The 20568-nt window shown below is 37.0% G+C and overlaps 1 protein-coding gene across 2 annotated transcripts; it reads right to left on the minus strand.

The window, feature by feature from the left end:
* Positions 1 to 259: 259 nt before the first annotated feature.
* On the minus strand, positions 260 to 20540 carry zgc:101783 (uncharacterized protein LOC447883 homolog). Of its 2 annotated transcripts, none has more exons than XM_022210130.2 (12): positions 17789 to 20540; positions 16080 to 16358; positions 14403 to 14565; positions 12126 to 12165; positions 10170 to 10253; positions 5827 to 5892; positions 5632 to 5740; positions 5216 to 5274; positions 2974 to 3024; positions 2815 to 2899; positions 2123 to 2249; positions 260 to 879 (listed from the first exon to the last, which is right to left on the minus strand). In XM_022210130.2, exons 4-12 carry the CDS (start codon positions 12151 to 12153, stop codon positions 790 to 792), a joined length of 699 nt encoding a protein of 232 aa, XP_022065822.1. In that variant the 5' UTR covers positions 12154 to 12165; positions 14403 to 14565; positions 16080 to 16358; positions 17789 to 20540; the 3' UTR covers positions 260 to 789. The 2 variants fall into 2 exon arrangements, with proteins under 2 accessions (XP_022065822.1, XP_022065823.1); XM_022210131.2 differs by having other exon boundaries at positions 14399 to 14565.
* Positions 20541 to 20568: the final 28 nt, after the last annotated feature.

The raw sequence follows: 20568 nt of genomic DNA on the forward strand, positions 1-20568 counted from the left end.
ACCAAAACTCTTGTCCAAGAAGACTCCAGATGTGTCCAATGTGGGAAAAATAAACCAATAACTGTCCAAACCGACTTCAAAGTTCAGCAAAAAGAATCAAAAAAGGCCCAAAATGACCTAAAACTTAACACTGCAGGTTGAATTATTATGAATTCTCCTTTAACGATGGTTTGTCCACTTTCTTTTTCATATTTTCTTTCAGGTGCTGCAAACTGAAATAAAGACATCGCTGGTGAATCTACAGATGTGGACAGATGGGTTCATCTCAGGGTAGTTTTATTCTCCAGTTTAAACATTTTACACCAAATGTTATTTAACAAAACAACAAAAGAAAAAAAAGGGAGAGAAAAAAACAGGAATAAAAATGAGTTTCTGTATCCTCCACAAAACCTACGAAGGCACCGAAGATGGACGGAACCCGTAAACATTTGACTTGTTTTTTTTTTTAATGAAACACACTAAAAGTTTGGAGGCTTTTTGTTTTTTAGTTTGAGTCCTTAAAGACGACGGAGAAGCTGCTGGTTGTAAATGATGAGGTGGAGATGAACTGTGGAGGTTGAATTAAAGGCGTTTTCCCCCTTTTGGCCACAGCAGCCGACTGTAACAGAGCCCAGCTTCCACCACACGACGGAGAAGCAGCGAAAACATCCGCGGGGTTTAAATAACGAAGCTGCAGCCCAGCAAACAGAGACCCGTTTACTCAGCAGGCTGCAGAACAAAAGGTCCGTTCTGATTCCTGAAGGTACAGATATGAGCTCAGTCCAAGTTTCTTCTTCTTCTTCTTCCAGCTCAGTCCAGGTGTTTGGGGATGCATCCGTCCATGTCGATCAGCTCGGGCCAGCCGTCGTACTTATTGATCTCGCGGTCGTTCTTTCTGACCTGAAACCGACACACACAAGGAGATTAATAAGGAATTTAATGAAGCACAGAATATTTTGCTCGGTCGGCAGGTTATAAAACAGTATATTAATGAAAACTGTCCAAAATTTACAAAAAATTACTCAAAAATTGCCCAAATTTAAAAGAAAATTGTACACAAACATTCAAAAATATGTCCACAATGACATAAAACTTGGCCAAAGTAATAAAAACATCTTTTCAAAAAACTAAAAAGATTGTTTAAACGGACAAAAAGTTGCCCAAAATGACACAAAAATGTCCACAAAGACATGACAGCTGCTTGGACGGTCTTTATAGTTTTAAAAATGACTCTAAACTCATCCAAATTTACTCCAAAAACTGTCGTACATGACAAAAATGTTCAAAATATCAAAAAGTGTCAAAAAACCTTAAATTTTGAATCAGATTTGTCAATAATGACAAAAAAACAGACAAAACTGGCTCCGACTTTGTCCAATGTGACCAAAATTATTCAAAAATTGTCCAAAAACACCAAAAATCTGTCAAATTTGAGTAAAGATTTAATGAAAATTTCTAATACTACTAAAAAAAAATGTCCAAAATTACAAAACAAATTGCCTAAATGGGCTCATATTAGTCCAGCATTACAAAAATGACCACAGTGACTCAAGAACAGTCCAGAATTACTCCAAAAAGACTCGAAAGCTGTCAAAAATGAACAAAGACTTCACTTAAGGTGACTTAAAACTTTTCAGAAATTACTCAGAAATTGTCCAACATCACACAAAAATGTGTCCAAAATTACCTACAATCGGTCCGAAAATATCCAAAATGATAAAAAAAGACTCCATAACATTGATCAAAAATTTCCCAAAAAGGCTCAAAAACTGTCCCAACCAGTTTGAAACTGTCCAAAGTCACAAAAACTTGACTTTAAGTTTATCCAGCAAAAGACAGAAAGTCAAAAATGAGTAAAAATGTTTGAAAAATGACAAAAACACGTGAAAAAGTAGCAAACACTCATTCAAAACAAAACAAAAAATTCAAATAGGGAAATACTAATTGGAAAAATGTAATTTTCAAGTGTAATCAATTTGAAAACCATTAAATAATGCAAAAGAAAACGTAACTGATGAGGAAAAGCATGCAGTTTGCTGGTTAAATATAATCGTATTTGAAGTTTAGGTCAGAAAAATTCCTGCAGACTGAAATCACAGCGAGTAAAACTGGAGTTCAGAGGATTTAAGTGAAACTGTTTTACCTTCTCGTGTTTGCTCTTCATAGACTCTCCTTTCACACCAACAAACACCCAGTTATCTCTGAATTTCAGCGTCTCGATCGAAGAACTTCCCAGTTCAACAAACAGTTTCCTGGCTTCATCATTTAACCTGAAACGGGTAAAAAAGTCCTTCAACACACCTCCGCTCATCAAAAATAACCAGAGTATGAACTCAACGAGTCAAAAAATGTCCAAAGTGACCAAAATTTGGCTATCGTGATCCAGTTTGTCAAAAGTATAAACAAACTCTGGACCAGTTCTTGAGTATTTTGGACTCATTTTTCTGACCTTAAGAAACTTTCAGGTCAGTTTGTTCAGTTTTTGAGTCCTTTTGGATTTCATTCGTCAAGTTGGACAGTTTTATAGAGGTTTCAAGTCGTCTTTCCAGTCTTCTTTTGGAAATTTGGTCGTACTTTTGTCACTTTGACCGTTTTCGGTCATTGCAAATTATTTTAGACAAGTCTTGAAAAACTGTCCAAAATAACTCTGCAGTGAAAGCATGTCTCTGATTCTCCAGTAGAATCATAACACCACACTTGGTTCTTTATAGTTCAGCAAAAAATGCTTCTGTTCACATTTTTTAATTAGCTGAACTGATCAGCTAAAGTGTTCTCAAACCAAAGCAAGCATGATGTTAGTGGATAAACTCGATAATAACTGTGAGAGACATTTACTTTGTAGACGGGTCGTCGTAGGATGCGACCAGAACCACAGAATCTTTGTCGATCTCCTTCAGGAAGTCGATGAGCGGCTCCACCTCTGCAACACAAACACAAACCTTCTGATACCTGAATGTCAAACTGAGATCACCTGATCAGATGTGTGTTACTCACCTCCAGAATACATGTTGAAGGTCCCGGTCTTTATGACGGCTCCACTTCTACCTGCAGCAGAAAAAAACAACAACAAACAAACAAACAGGTGTGACAGCATGTTACTGTGACACAAGAACCACAAAGAGACTTCGAATGACCAAAAATGACTAAAATACCACAAAGAAACCCAAAACAACCATGACGATGCACAAAGCCACCACACAGACAGAAAACAACAACAAAGACATGCAACATTACCACAAGAAGACACAGAAGCACAAAATGAGCACAAAGAGACACACATCAACCACAAAAAGACAAAACCACAACAGAGAGACAGACAACAATATAAAAGAGACAGAAAATGACAACAAAAACACAAAAACACCACAAAGAATCACAAAATGACCACAAAGAGACTCAAAACTACCACAAAAAACACACTCAATTACCATAAAGACACAAAACCACCATAAAGAAACACAGAGACACAAACCAACCACAAAAAGACAAAACCACAACAGACACAGAAAATGACTACAGAGAAACTTAAAACTTCATCCATTCATCCATCCATCTTCTTCCACTTGTCCTGGGTTGAGTCATGGAAGCAGCAGAAGCAGCAGGTTATTCCAGACATCCCTCCCCCTAGCAACACTTTCCAGCTCTTCCTGGGGGATCCTGAGGTGTCTGGCAGACTAGACAAGATAAATAATCCCTCCAGGCGAGTTCTGGGTCTGTCCCTTGGTCTCCTCACAGGTGGACATGTTCAGAAAACCTCCAAAAGAAGTCTCCCTGGCGGCATCCGAATCAGATGTCCAAACCACCTCAACTGGCTCCTTTCGACACAAATGACCAGTGGCTCTACACCGAGCTCTTGCTGGATGTCTGAACTTATCACCCTCTCTCTATGGACGCGTTTACCAGGTTCAGGATTTCCTCAAAGTGCTCTGTCCACCGACCGACAATATCCTCAGTAGGAGTCAACGGTTCTCCCCCCTAGCTGTACACAGCCTGAGCAAAGCCCTGCCTACTCTGGTGTCCACCTGCAGGTTTTTGGGTTGCGTCACGACAGGCACCAGAGACCTTCAGACCACAGCTCCTAACAGCCGCCTCTGCAATGGAGGCTTTGAACATGGATCACTCAGACTTTGTCCTCAACCTGATGCAGGAGAAACTCTTCTGGAGGTGGGATTTGAAAACCCCACGGACAGGGGCCTCCACCACACGTTCCCAGTTCACCCTCACTACAAGCTTAGGTTTACCAGGTCTGTCCGGCAGTCTTCCCCGCCATCAGATCCAACTCACCACCAGGTGGTGATCAGTTGACAGTTCTGCACCTCTCTTCACCCGACTGTCCAAAACATACGGCCGCAGGTCTGATGATACGTCTGTGAAGTCGATCATCGACCTTTGGCCTAAAGTGCTGTGGTACAAAGTATATTAATGAGCAACCTTATGCTCAAACATGGTGTTTGTTATGGCCAGCCTATGACAAGCACAGAAGTGCAATAACAAAGCACCACTTAGGTTCAGATCAGGCAGACCATTCCTCTCAATCTCACCCCTCCAAGTTTGTTCATCGTTGCCCACGTGAGCGTTGGACTATGGAGTCTCCAGGCGGTACCCAACCCAGAGACTCCAAGAAGACCGAATACTCTGAGCTGCTGTTCAGCGCATAAGCACAAACAGCAGTCAGAGTTTTCCCCTCTGCAACACGAAGTCACAGAGAGGCGACCCTCTCCTTCTCCGGGGAGAACTCCAACAAAGTGGCGCTCAGCTGGGGGCTCGTGAATATCCCCACACCCACCCAGCGCCTCTCACCATGAGCAACTCTGAAAAAGACTCAAAACTACCAAAATAAACACAATATGACCACAGAGACTCAAAACCACAAAAAGATTAAAGAAACACACAAAAAACCCACAAAATTACCACAACAATACTGAAAATGATCGCACAGAGAGAAAAGAACAAAAATGTGATGGAAAATGACAACAATAAGACACAAAACCATCGCAAAGAAAAATAAAATGGACACCGAGAGAAACAAAAAAGTACATAAAGACAAAACAAACACCAAGAGACAGAAATGGACCAGAAAAAGACAATAACAAAGTGACTCAAATTTATCATTAAAATAAATAAAACCAAAACAAACAGGCACAAAGTGACTACAATTAAATTTTTGAAAAATGGACAAGGACTGCATTTTATTATCTATCATTGTGTGAAATACGTTGGTGATTTCAAGACTCACCATTCATTGTAACAAGGTTTATTCCAGGTGCAACGTTGTTCAATACTGATCCTAGAACCCTGAGACAAAATGAATATTCTGTAAGTGACCACAGACACACAAAATGACCAGAGAGAGACACAAAACCAGCTGACACCCAAAATTAATAAAATGGAATGCAAAAAAGACTAAAAAGACACAATACAACTACAACGACACACAAAACGACCACAGAGACACAAAACAACCACAAAGAGACACAAAACAACTACAAAGAGACACAAAACAACCACAAAGAGACAAAAACTACAATAAGACACAAAACAACCACAAACACAATTCAACAACGAGACACAAAACAACCACAAAGAGACACAAAACAACTACAAAGAGACACGAAACGACAACACAGACACACACAGGTCTGTCTCTCTTACAGTTTGTTCTGGATGCAGATCTTTGGACCAACCACATTGGCGGCTCCGCTTTGGATGAAGAAGCTGTAGTGGTCATCAGGACAGTCTCTTTTTATAGTACAGGGTCCCTCTGGAAGGAAGAAACACTCATCAATACCTGATCAATACCCGATTAGACCCACTCAGTCATCCCAAACAGGTGTACTGATGACTTACGTGGAACGTCGATGGCCACCTCAGAGGTCTGACTGAAGCTTTCCAGTAAAGCAAGATTCCAATCAGCTGGAAGAACGAAGACAGAAGAACAAGAAATGGAAATCTGTGAAACTAAAGTTTGTAGTTTCCTAGTTCATGTTGGTTACAGAAGATCAGGTTTCACATAAAACATCCACAGCAACCACTTCCTGTTGGCATAAAAAAAAAACGGTGAAAGTGAAAGCAGATTTCTACAAAGTAATGCCAGTCATGATGCTGCCACCACTGTGCTTCACATCATGATGCTGCCACCACCATGCTTCACATCATGATGCTGCCACCACCGTGCTTCAAAGTGGAATCAAGATAAAACAGTCTTTTCAAATCCAGCCACAAATTCTCAGATGGATAGGACACTTTGATGCATTCTTTTTACCTTCTACCTTCTTTTATTAGTAAATTCTTGTCTGAAAAAGTCAAACTAAATTCGTATGCAGGATTAATATGTATTAATTTCTGTAATAATTCTGTGGAGATCATGAATGTACACAATGTTCTTCTTCTTTATTTGCTCTAAACAATTTGACAACAGTTTTCTGTACATGGAATTAAAAGAAATCACAGCTACATCATAATAAAACAGTAGTTTGTCCTGTTTCTCTCTCTACAGATGAACCCTCAGCTGTGTCTCCAACATTCAAACTTTCATGTTGTTTCATTAACTTAACTGTCTTTAGTTTGGTGTTTCGTTTGTTTCGGGGGGTTACATCATTAACGTTGCTTCTAGCTACAGCAGCTTTGTAGCGTCACCTGTTTTGTAAGTTTCTCTGCCTGGTGGTTAGGTTCAGGTTTAAATATTTCACCTGACATCACCCCACCTCATTCTACATTCCTTAGCCTGACATCCTGCTCCACACCCAGGCACTAATATAACCTTGTTTACTGAACAAAGTCCAGCGTCGTCACTGGAAAAATGGAATTTCTTATCTCATCATTTCACTGTTGTAGCAACCAGTAATGTATGCATGCCAATAATGGAATATATGTGGCCATTTTCAATGTAATAAAGTCAATAATGTAATAGCTTGCCAATATGTGATAAGTTATTACATTATAGGTTGGTTATTATGACCTAGCAATAGCAATTTATTTTAAAAATTCCTTTCAAAATGTAATAACAAAAGCAGATAATGTAATAATGCATAAACAGGACTGCATTTCTTGGAAATAAAACATTTTTTTCCAGTTTGTTCATTGAAAAAAAAACAGGTATAGTGGATGGCATAGTCGTCATATTCATTCATCAAGGATAATGTTATAAGAGCCAATTTAAGAATTATTTGTTGTACAAAATCTTTATGTAGACTATTTATTTCCTTAGATATGTAAATTCATAATTTCATGTCAGTGTCTCAGTTGGATGGTGCATTGTAAAATGAATTTACTGCATTCTTTTCTCAGAAAATGCTTCATTTAAACTTTTTTCACACATTTACAAGGAAAACAACTCAGTTCTCACATAAAATTGTATAATGATACCACCACCATGCTTCACACCATAATACTGCCACCTCCATGCTTGACACAATGATACTGCCACCACCATGCTTCATATCATGATGCTGCCACCACCATGCTTTATGTCATGATGCTGCCACCGCCGTGCTTCACATCATGATGCTGTCACCACCATGCTTCATATCATGATGCTGCCACCACCATGCTTCACACCATGATGCTGCCACCTCCATGCTTCATATCATGATGCTGCCACCACCATGCTTCACACCATGATGCTGCCACCTCCATGCTTGACACAATGATACTGCCACCACCATGCTTCATATCATGATGCTGCCACCACCATGCTTTATGTCATGATGCTGCCACCGCCGTGCTTCACATCATGATGCTGTCACCGCCGTGCTTCACATCATGATGCTGTCACCACCATGCTTCATATCATGATGCTGCCACCGCCGTGCTTCACATCATGATGCTGTCACCACCATGCTTCATATCATGATGCTGCCACCACCATGCTTCACACCATGATGCTGCCACCTCCATGCTTGACACAATGATACTGCCACCACCATGCTTCATATCATGATGCTGCCACCACCATGCTTTATGTCATGATGCTGCCACCGCCGTGCTTCACATCATGATGCTGTCACCACCATGCTTCATATCATGATGCTGCCACCACCATGCTTCACACCATGATGCTGCCACCTCCATGCTTGACACAATGATGCTGCCACCACCATGCTTCATATCATGATACTGCCACCACCATGCTTTATGTCATGATGCTGCCACCACCATGCTTTATGTCATGATGCTGCCACCACCATGCTTCATATCATGATGCTGTCACCACCATGCTTTATGTCATGATGCTGCCACCGCCGTGCTTCACATCATGATGCTGCCACCACCATGCTTTATGTCATGATGCTGCCACCACCATGCTTTATGTCATGATGCTGCCACCACCATGCTTCATATCATGATGCTGTCACCACCATGCTTTATGTCATGATGCTGCCACCGCCGTGCTTCACAGTGGGATCACGAGTAAACAGCCTTTTCAAATTCAGCTTGAACATTCATCTCGTTGTCTTTAAACCACTATTTGTAGCTTTGGCCATTTACCACCAAAAGCTACAGTACTGAGAAGAATCCAGGCTTTCATCCAACAGCTTTCCTCACCAAATTACTGTTTTATGTGTAAGCTTAAACCAGTGTTGGTCCAGCAGCCTTGTAGAGCTTCACAATACTAAACAGTAATCTTCTGTGTAGTTCCAGGCTCTCTGTATTTCTTCTCTTTATATATATATATATATATATATATATATATATACATATATACATATACACACACACATATATATATGGGAGAAGAAATACAGTCCTATTGCTGTATTACTACATGATCAGCTGCAGTTATTACATTTTCTAAAGATTTTTTTAATGCTAGGCCATTAACATAATAACCAACCCATATAACTTCATGACATTATTGGCCGTTATTAGGATATTGGTTGCCACAACTGTAATTAAGATGCCATGGTTGTTCTGAATGTCTGGTCTCACATTAGTGTTTAAAACACCGTAAACAATGGACGACAGCTGAAGTTACGTCAACCTGAATTACTTTATTTGTCCAACAGTTTCCTGGTGCTGATATTTTGATTTTATCATGACTTTTATGCGCTTTAAAAGAAAAAAAGAAAACGTGTAACTGAAATTTGCATCTGGATCCTGGATTTAACCTCCTGAACAGTTTTAGGCTTTTTTAAAAAACTTCTGTCACATTTTTTTGTCAATTTCTTGCACCTGAGTGGAAACAGCACAACAACAAAAGGAATGCCTTCTGACACAGTTATAAAGCCGGAAATCACTGAAAAAGTAAATTTTATTTTTGCAAAACTGGAAAAAAAAAAACTGTAATTGTTGTCAACACTGGGGGAAAACGATGGAGGTTCTTTTAACGACAGATGTTTCCATTTTAATTTGTTTTCATATTGTCTCCAGCCAAAACATTCCTGAATTTCTGTTATGTGTTGGCCACAGAAGTGCAGAATTTTTAGTTTTTTACAGAATCTGGTGAAAACAAACAGTTTATTTTTGGCACATTTCTCCGCTCAGCAATCAGCTTCCCCACAGAGTCCGGGCAGCTGTGAGTCATCTGCTGATTACAACCTCTGCAATAAAGACCGGTCTCACCTGCCAGATCGTAAACGCTGCTCTTGCAGTCAGTTCGCCATGTCGCCTCTGAAAATTCCGAACAGTATTATTGCTGACTCTAACCCTGCCTGTCTTCTCCTGTTCCAGTCGACCCAGCTGACCGGACCCCCTCCTGCTCCGCCTGATCCCTCGTGCCCTGCTCCGGACACCCTCCTCGGCCCCCCCACCTGAACGACCAGTCCACCTAGCCGCCCTGACGTCCCGGAATCCCCTGTGCCTCGTCCCCTCCCTCCTGGAACCCAAGCCTCCCGTCTGCCCTCCGCTGACGCGCTCCGGTCCTCCCGGGGCACCAACCGGCCGCTGATCCCTGGCTCCGCCGCTCCTTCCCCGTACCGACCCACTCCCCTTCCTGGTTCTCCCCGACACCCCCTCGCCCCTCCTCACTCCCCACCGACCCCCTCCTGCACCATTAAAAGCCTGTTTGAGTTCAGTTCCTGCCTCCGCTGTGTGCTCTCTGCTCGGGTTCACCAGTAAACCGTAACAGATTAGTTGAAGAACTGGTTGAAAATCTGTGGGCATGTTCTGGTTATTCAGTTCCTGGCAACTAAATGGTGCAATTTTGGAGATTTACTTCAGAGACAACAACATTGCTTGATTCTTGGACTTACTTTTGAACGGGTTGTTGAAGAACTGCAGGAGGAGTATTAACAAAATAACTGCCGACACCAACACCATCAAACTCTTCACAACCCCTGAAGGAGACACAAAGACACACAACTATGTCAGAAATGTGTAACCATCACCAGTGACACCAGTCAGACCGGTTTGAAGTGTCTTCCTCCCACTGCTACATGATGCAGACGAATTTAGAAATCGATGGGCAGAAATCCTGACGTGACTCGTCCTGAAACAAGCCGATCGGGGAAACTCAGCCACCAAACAGGTTCAACTTATAGAAGTTCTGTTTGTGGAAAACGTCTCAACAAAATGTACATCAGAGATAAGGGAAATCATAACGTCCTTTGATAATCTGATTTTCTTCCTTAGTCTATGAATAAAAGAACATGCTTCACGCGTGTGTGATTATTTTTCTGCATAGATTAGTCTGATAACACAACAGGAACATGTTGTTATAACAGAAAGTGATGAGGAATGTTGATATTTATTATAGTAACAAATGCTACTACTGAAACCAGAACCACAAACAGACAAAATGACCACAGACAGTGACAAAACCAATACAAATATATGCAAACAAAGATAAAGGTAAAGAACAATCACAAACAGAAGCAAAACAATCACATATATACACACAAAACTACCACAAAAATGACAGGAAACAAGTACAAAGAGATGCAAAACAATCACAAAGAGACAAAATGACCACAAAGAAAAAAAACAGAGTTTTGTGTCTCCTTGGGGTCATTTTGTGTCTTTTTGTGGTTGTTTTGTGTCTATTTATGGTTGTTTTTAGTCTCCTTGTAGTTGCTTTGTGTCTCTTTGTGGTCATTTTGTGGTTGTTTTGTCTGGTTGTTTTTTAGTCTCTTTGTGGTCATTTTGTGTCTCTTTGTGGTCATTTTGTGTCTGTTTGTAGATGTTTGGGTCTATTTATAGTTGTTTTGTGTCTCTTTGTGGTTGTTTTGTGTCTCTTAGTGGTTGTTTTGTGTCTCTTAGTGGTTGTTTTGTGTCTCTTAGTGGTTGTTTTTAGTCTCTTTGTGGTTCTTTATAGTCTCATTGTGGTTCTTTTGTGTCTAATTGTGGTTGTTTTGTGTCTATTTATGGTTGTTTTTAGTCTCCTTGTAGTTGCTTTGTGTCTCTTTGTGGTCATTTTGTGGTTGTTTTGTCTATGGTTTTTCAGTCTCTTTGTGGTCATTTTGTGTCTCTTTGTGGTCATTTTGGGTCTGTTTGTGGATGTTTGGGTTTATTTATAGTTGTTTTGTGTCTCTGTGGTCATTTTGGGTCTGTTTGTGGATGTTTGGGTTTATTTATAGTTGTTTTGTGTCTCTTTGTGGTTGTTTTGTGTCTCTTTGTGGTTCGTTATAGTCTCATTGTGGTTCTTTTGTGTCTAATTGTGGTTGTTTTGTGTCTCTTTGTGGTTGTAGTCTCTTTGTGGTTGTTTTGTGTCTCCTTGTGGTTGTTTTTAGTCTCCTTGTGGTTGTTTTAGTCTCTTTGTGGTTCTTTTGTGTCTCTTTGTGGTTGTTTTGTGTCTCTTTGTGGTTGTTTTTAGTGTCTCTTTGTGGTTGTTTTTAGTCTCTGTGGTTGTTTTGTCTCTTTGTTCTTGTTTTGTGTCTCTTTGTTCTTGTTTTGTGTCTCTTTGTTCTTGTTTTGTGTCTCTGTGGTTGTTTGTAGTCTCTTTGTGGTTGTTTTGTGTCACCTTGTGGTTGTTTTTACTCTCTTTGTGGTTGTTTTGTGTCTCTGTGATTCTTTTGTGTCTAATTGTGGTTGTTTTGTGCCTCTTTGTTTATAGTTTGTGTCACTTTGTGGTTGTTTTTAGTCTCTTTGTGGTTGTTTTGAGTCTTTTTGTGGTTGTTTTGTGCCGAATTGTTGATAGTTTGTGTCTCTTTGTGTTCATTTTTTAATCTCTTTGTAGTGAGTAGGAGGTGGTCGCAGTGGTAAAGACTTACCTCTGTTGATGCCCCGTCGGATTATCATTCTGGGTTTTCCCTGTTCAAAAAACATATGAATAATAGCAAATTAGAAGAAAGAAAAACAGGAAGAATGTCACTTCTATCCACATTAAGTATTCTGTCTGGAGAATATGGGACAATGTGTCCAAATACATCCACAAATCTTAAATTAAAAAAACACTTAAAACAGAGAAAAACAGAAAACATAGAAGCTTAAAATCGTATATGTTGGCATTTCTCTTAAGTAATTGCTTGATTAATTGTTTATATTTTCTTTTTAGATCTAAAATAAAGAGAAGATTTTCTTTACATTTTCAGTTTTGGTTTGTTTATTTCAACTGCCATAAGCAAGTAAAAGCAATAAACAATAGAAATTGAACAAAAATCTGCCAATTAGCTTCCTAATGACTCACTCTAACCATAAGCTCTCACAAATGATTAAATAATCACAGTTTTGCAGAGCCTACAATCACATATTTAAATCTTTAGTTTGGCTTTTCAGAGCAGCAAAATCCAAAAACAGCAGTTTATGGTCATAGAAGCAAAAAAATAATTAAAAAAATTAATCAATTATTTGATTTTGACTTAAATAGTGACTGAAACATACAGAAATATTGAAAAATAGCTCTAAAAATCTTCAGCTTATGAAATAAAAGGCATAAAAACAGCAAATCCTCACAGACGAGAAGCTATAATCGGTTCAGAAAAACGCTTAAATGATTAATAAAATAAAATTATTTTACTCAATATTTCCCATAGAAGCAGAGAAACGTTGCATTCAGAGCCTTGCATGAAAAATTGGAAAGGAAAAAGCTTGAGTTAAAATGTCTACATTTGTCTTATTAACAATCTAATACATAAAAATATTCAGTTTAGTGTTATTTAAGAAATGTGAGAACGTTTAGAAAAGCAGCAAACACATGAAGCTGGAACCAGTTGGAGAACGACTCCTGGTTATTAAATAAATATGTAACTGACTCTTTACATCCGTTTATGGAACAACATGAGCTTCATACCATGTAAAACAATTATACATCTATTAATTAATCTGAATAGTTTAAGCTCCTGTAAAACCAGAAACAGGCTGCGTTCAGAGGCTCTGATAAAACGCTGGAAAATAAACTAAATTACTATTTAAACAGCCTTTTTTGTCGGATTAATGACATAAAACACAAAGAAATGAGTTTACTGTCATGGAATAAAATGCGTGAGAAGCTGAAACCAACTCTAAAAATCAATAATAACACTTTAAATAACTACTTTTTTCAGCTTCCATAAAAGTAGGAAAACGGTGTATTCAGAGTCTCCTATAAAGCACTGGAAAATTTAAAAATCACATATTTAAGTTTAGTTAGTTTAGTAATTTAGTTTTTCATCAACAGTCAAAAACAGGAAAATGTTAAATTTACTGTCATGTGATAAAAGCCGGAAAACAAACAAAAAAACACATGAGAAGCTGAAAACAGTTCAGAAAAATAATAAAAATTAATAAAATACCATCATTTGATTAATTATTTCAGCTTCTGCAGCAACTGAACACCAGAAAAACATTTAATTAAATATGACATAAAATTTACAGCTTTCTGTAGCTAAAAGTGAAAATACTGAGTGTCTTGTTTAAAAAAAAAAAGTGAAGAAATGCTGCTTTATAGTCGCTTAAAAAATATTAGAAAATGAAAGCTAAATGTTTAAATGTCTCAAAACACAACAAATATTCAGTTTACTGTCATAAATGACAGAAAATCTGAAAAATAATCAGAAATGACTATAAAGCAGTAAAATCAGAGAGAAGATGCATTCACAGGCTTCTTTAAAATTCCTTAAAATACTAAAATTGCAAATTTAAATATATATTTTTGCCCCATTAACAGACTAAAACACAAAACTATTCAGCTTATAGTTATGTAAGACACGGACAAGCAGCAAATACGTGTGAAAACCTGAAACCAGCTCAGAAAATATTAATAAATTATAAATATCTGACTATTATTTCAGCTCTTGCAGAAACTTGACAGCAGAAAAACCCAGGATAAAGCCTCTGATAAAATAAAATCTGCAGATTTCTGGAGCTAAAAGTGAAAATATTCAGTCTCCTGTCAAATAAAAAGCAGAAAATGTTGGATTTTTTTCCTGTAAACTGACTAAAATAAATCCTGCTGCAGTTTATTTTTTAATTTTTCATTTGTAGTTTTACCTGAGCGGAGTAAAGAATCCTGTGGACACCTGGAAACACACCTGTGAAGGGGAAAAAAAAGGCTGCAGACACTCACTGACCGACGCTGAACGTTTCCTGATCCTCCCACGTCTTCTCTGACCCCGACGAGTCGTTCTGGCGCAACAGGACGATCCAGTTCCGCCTCCTGCAGCCGGAGAGCCAATCAGCAGCCAGAGAATCGGGCTCCAGCCAATCAGCAGCCGGCAGCGGGTCAGAGTCCGTCTAATAAAATCAGACATAAGTATTTACTCTCAGTGAAAGTATACTCTGAATACTCTGGATTTATTTGCTAAAACACATCAATTGCAGTAGTGGAAGAAGCATTACACTGTAAAATATAATAATTAGCCTCCACAACTAAGAAATTTAGACAAAAAACAACTTTAAATGAATTAACCTCAAATTTAAAAACCACACAGAGTTGAGAGAATTAACTTTTCCTCACAATTCAGTGTTTTTTTTTAATGATTTAATAATTATGCATGACAGTATTTGAAACTAGTTGGTCCAACCAGTATTTCCACATTATTCTGAAGGAATTTTTAAAGTGCTATGAACTAAATTACAGTAATTATGAAGACAAGTTTTCAAGTTAGCTTTAAGTCAGTTTTGTAGGTTGGATAGAGGACTTGAAAATAAGTTTTAACCGAGTAGCCTCAACCTGAGTTTAGTGTCAAATCAACTAAATCGTAAATTTGAGTTTAAATTACACATAATTTAAAGGTGATGCAACATTTTTACGTCAACTAAACCTTTCAAAATAATGTTTTCACCTTAAATAGTTTGTCTAAAATCAGTAAATCTGATTTTTTTTAATCTTGCAGCCTGCATTTACTGAAGTGGTGGAAAAAGGTTACTTAAATTAATGTTTAGAGTGAAAACACAGCAAAGTAAAAGTATTCTGTTAGAAGTGAAAAAAAAAATTACATTTAAATGTTTTTTAATGTAGTTATTTTTTTAAATATAAATTACAAATAATATACAGCAAAACCATACAAAATAATTTACAAGTTGACAATAAAAAAATTAAAAAATAAAAGCAGGACAAAAATCAGTATCCCACAAAATATTTTTTTCTTTTTCAGTGTTACCATAAAATTCCAGTGCATCTACATCAACAAAAATATTGTCTTAATTATATTTACTGTTTTTTGAATTATGTGAAAGTGATAAATATTTTTCCTTTGTTAAATCACAGATAAAATCAAAACAAAATCAAACAAAAATACTTTAATTTACATGTTGAGTTTAAATAAAAAGAGAAAAAACATTGTAACTACCTAATATTATTTATTCGAGATCACCTGACTGTAATCCAGATTTTTTTTCTGTATTTATATCAGCAAAAAAAAAAAATTAAAATTAGTTATTTGAAAGAAACTTAATAATAATGAACTGTTATTTTCAGATTTCCCCTGCTTTGTTAAATTACAGATAATGTCTAGCAAAAATCTATTTATTGACTTACTAAAAAGAAAGTATTAAATTAATGGCATAAAGTCCAAATTAAAAATCTGTACTTTTCCATTTTAGTAATTTGTTCTTTCACAATGTGTAGCTACAAAACTACAGTTTCCCTATATTTAAATGAGTTCAAAATCTAATCAATTTACAGACATTTACTGCTATTTTAATGTCTTTTTCAGTTTTTGCTGCCAGATTTTCACTGCTTTCTTTAGAGATTTATTCACTTTAATTTCTAAATGCAGCGTGAAGTATAAAAACAGATCCATCACCTGGTTGTGTTTGAACTTGCAGCTTCATCTGAACTTCCTGCAGCTCTTCAGAGATCAGCTGTTTCAGACTTCAAGGCTCTAAATCCGCCCTGATGAAACCTGCAGCAGCTCCAGGGAGGAAGGCGTGGTGAGGATGATCCTGTCCTGTTTTGCATCTTGTCCTCATCCTTTTGAATGATCCTGATTTTCCTGTTCGACCTGCAGCCTGATGGTGCCTCTTTTTGTTTCAGGAAGACACCGAGCAGCTGCAGGTCAGGTTCACGTCCTCAGAAACAGCAGCTGCAGCACAAAACACAATATTTAAAAAAAAAAAATCATTTTCATGTATTTGCCTGCATCCATGTCATAAAATTTGCAATTTATGTGAACAGTTAGAATTGATTAGCATTTAGCAGCTTATACCAGGAAGTCTATCTTTATATAAACAGCATTAGCATCTGTTAGCATCTGATACACAAATTGTATTAACCCTCCTGTTGTCCTCATTTACGGGCACCAAAAAATATTGCTTCCTTGCCTGAAAAAAATCCAGAAATTCAGCAAAAAAAAATTTCCCAAAATTTCTGAAAACTTGCAAAACCTTCAGGAAGAAAATTCCAATAATTTCTTGAAAGTTTCCCTTACAAAAATCCCCCACTTTGGCAAGAAAAGTCTTGCAAATATTAAAAAAAAAAAAAATCTTCCAAAAAAAATGCTAAAAATATCTAAAGTGATTACATGTATATCAGTAAAACTTCTATTTTCTTTAAGAACATGCTGAAAAAAAATTCCCCAAATTTATAAAAATTTGCAAAATCTTCAGGAAGAAAATTCTAAAAAATCCTTAAAAGTTTCCTTTATTTAAAAAAAAAGAAATCCCCAAATATGGCAATAAAAAAGTAAATATTTTCAAAAAATGAATTAAAATCTTCCAAAAAAAATCCTAAAAATATCTGAAGTGATTACATACGTCAGTAAAACTTCGTGTCGTCCTGCGGGTCATAATTGACGCGTTTAAAGTTTGAAAATGTGGAAAAAAATATATTTTCACGGTGAAACTTCTGATGTCCACATTTTCTACGTTATTGGGAAATCTTTTAACATTTTTTGGTGGAAAAAAATAAATGTTTAAAAAAAATGTTTCTTCAGAACATTCACAAAAAAAATCTACCAAAATCCAGCAAATCTTGTTGGATTTTGGTTGATGTTGAAGTGAATGTTCTTAAAGAAAATATCAGAAGTTTTGCTGATATATATGTAATCACTTCAGATATTTTTAGGATGTTTTTTCGAAGATTTTTACTCATTTTTTGAAAATATTTACGAGAATTTTCGTGCCAAATTTGGGGGATTTTTTTTCTAAATAAAACTTTTAAGGGAAACTTAATTTTCTTCCTAAAGGTTTTGCAAATTTTCAGAAATCTGGGGAATATTTTTGCTGAAAGTTTGGATTTTTTCAGACAAGGAAACATTTTTTGGTGGCGTAAATGAGGACAACAGGAGGGTTTGAAAATTCAGAAATTCGCTGGATTTTGGTTGATTTTTTTTCTGAATGTTCTTAAGAAACATTTTTAACATTTCTTTTTTGCTGCATTTTCAAACTGTAAAACGGTCAGTTTGACCTGCAGGACGACAGGAGGGTTAAAGGTGTGGCGGCTCTGAGGTTCAAGGTTTACATTTGGGCGCCTTAGCAGGCGTCTGATTGTTAATTCAGCTCCACTGTCGGATACCTGCAGCTGCTTCAACGTCTGCAAGAAACCAGAGAAGAAGAGGGGAGAGGGCTGTGGTTGGCCAAACAGTGGTCCACGGCCCAAACACGGCCTCAGATAAAGGCCGAGTTTCTTCCCTCGGTGGATCTTCTGGTTCACTTTTCAAGTTCGTCCTTGAAACAACAAAGGGGACGAGACAAGACAGACACATTTAAAGGCGAGGACAGCGCCTTCATTGTGTGTGAACGAGCTTTAGTGAGTCAGAGGAATCATCATCGGTGAAAAATCTGTCAGCAGCTGCCATCCTCAAACGGACAGAAACCTGAAAAACGGGTTTTATTAGACCTGTTGTCCTCTTTAGAGATGTAAAAAAAAAAAGGTTAAACACTGCTGAAGAATATTCAAAATCCACATTTCTTTCTGCTCCATCGCCTCGTCAGTCGTGAACTTTTAAGATTTTTGGGAGTTTTAAGTTTTACATAACTTCACCTCACCTTTCAGACAAACATCTGAACGCGTCGGCTGCATTCCAGGTCTGGGAGGTTCTGCTTTGCTGTCATGTTTTTCTAAAGAGAACTAAACTGAACGGAACTAGCTGCTTATTCTCAGCGGAGGAATGGAACTAAGAACATTAACTCAAGTACTGAAAAATTTAAGCTACTTTCTGTCTTTTGCTGCATGGCGTTTATCCAGAAAATTCACATTTTTGCACAAAAAACATGAAAAATGAATAAAATATGACACAGTTATATACTAACAGTTTCTGTAAGAGCAGCTGAAATGATTACTCAGCTTACTACTGTGTGAATTGACTTAAAATAGATTTTTAGATCAATTTTAAGCAGTTTGGATGTCATTTCTCACTACTTTTAGAATTTTTCTGGATGAAAAAAATCCATTGATGGAGGAAATGATCAGCAGAAAAACCCCAGATTTAAAAGAAACACAATTCTATGTTTACATTAATGCAATAATTAGAATAATCTAATGAGATAATTAATCATATTACAGTCATTGGAGGCATTTTTCTGCTTTGAATACATAATATTTTACAGATTAAATGCAGGACTTCTACTAGTAATCGAGTACTTTTACTTAGATAATTGTGGATGAAATATTTACACGCTTTACTAAAGTGAAAGTACTTTATTACAAGTTAAAGTCTAACAATCAAAATGTCACTAAAAGTAAAAGTACGTCAGGATAATCAGGAAAATATAGTGTATTCATGGCAGAAAAAGGCCTCCTGTGAGTGTTAGAGTACAACATAGTACAGAATACAGAAGATTTTCCTGATAATACTGAGATACTTAACATTTTAAACCCAGGATTTTAACTTAGAGTACTTTAACTTACTGAAAGGACTGAATTATTTTCTCCACCTTCATAACAAGTTCAAGTTCTTCATTTAAAATGCCACTTAAAATCAAAACATGTCAAGATAATCAGGAAAAATGATTGTATTTTGTCCTTTAGTGTACTCTAACAGTCACAGAAGGCATTCTTCTACATTGATTACTGTATATTTTCCTGACTATACAGACATATTTTTACTTTACCCCATTTAATCATGTTAAGCCAAAGTTTGAACCCTTAAAACTTCACCAAAAATGGTCGGTTTGGTGTAAATCAAAGGTAACGCCAAGGACAAGATAGAGGGATGACACTCTTTACTTTCAGACTTCTTTTTCTACTTTGGTTTCTCTGTTCCATTTAAATCATGTTTACCAGGAAGAACAAAGACATGGCACTGTGACCTGGCTCAGTTTAGTAAAATGAAAGGATATTTGATGAAAAAAAACGCCTCTCTGTGCATAAAAATAAAGAAATTTGACTCTTAAGCTCTCCTAAGGTTGAGTCTGGCATCAGGACTGAGTCTAAAAATACTGATGTTAAACCAAAGTTTGAACTCTTAAAACTTCACCAAAAATGGTCAGTTTGGTGCAAGGAGAAGCCAGAGGGACGAAGCTTCTCGCTTTTAGGCTTCTTTTCTTTGCACTATTCTGCTCCATTTCAATCAAATGTCTAAGTGGAACAACACATAAATTTGCAAAATTAAAAAGATCCTTGATGGACAAAACAGTGTAAGATACCGCTACCTACATAAAGATATAGAAATCTGACTCTTCACCTTCCTCAGATCCACCATCAGGATTGATTCTAGCTTTCTCAGCCGCCTTTGATTAAATTATTTTAAGTTACTTTTAACAGTTATTTTAACTTTTATTTTATGAGTTATTTTAAACAGCCCTTGTTTTCTGACTTTTGTTTTTGATCTTTTTACCGTTCTGACCTTTTTTTTTTAAAAAAAAAGATTTTATAAATGTTTTCTTTTGTTTTTCTTTTAATAATTGTTGCCATCTTCTGTCTTAATGTCTTTGTAAAGTACTTTGAATCGCCTCGTCGTTGAAATGTGCTATATAAATAAATTTGCCTTGCCTTGAGTTCAAAGCCAACTCCATTTTAATCATGGTAAACCAAAGTTTGAACCCTTAAAACTTCACAAAAATCGATCCACGTGGTGCAAACCAAAGGCAACACCAAGGAGAAGCCAGAGGGATGATGCTTCTCACTTTTAGGGTTCTTTCTTTGCACTTTTCTGTGTCCCTGTTCCATTCAAGTCAAATGTTTAACAGGAAGAACACACAAATTTGCAAAATAAAAAGATAATTTGATGGAAAAAACAGCCTAAGATTCCTCTACTTGCATAAAAACAGACAAATTTGATTCGTAGACTCCTCAAATCCAGCATCAGGACCGACTCCAGCATCATCAAAAGCACAAAACATCCATGAAAGAGA

The sequence above is a fragment of the Acanthochromis polyacanthus genome, chromosome 8 (genome assembly GCF_021347895.1).
Source record: "Acanthochromis polyacanthus isolate Apoly-LR-REF ecotype Palm Island chromosome 8, KAUST_Apoly_ChrSc, whole genome shotgun sequence".
Lineage (NCBI taxonomy): Eukaryota > Metazoa > Chordata > Actinopteri > Pomacentridae > Acanthochromis > Acanthochromis polyacanthus.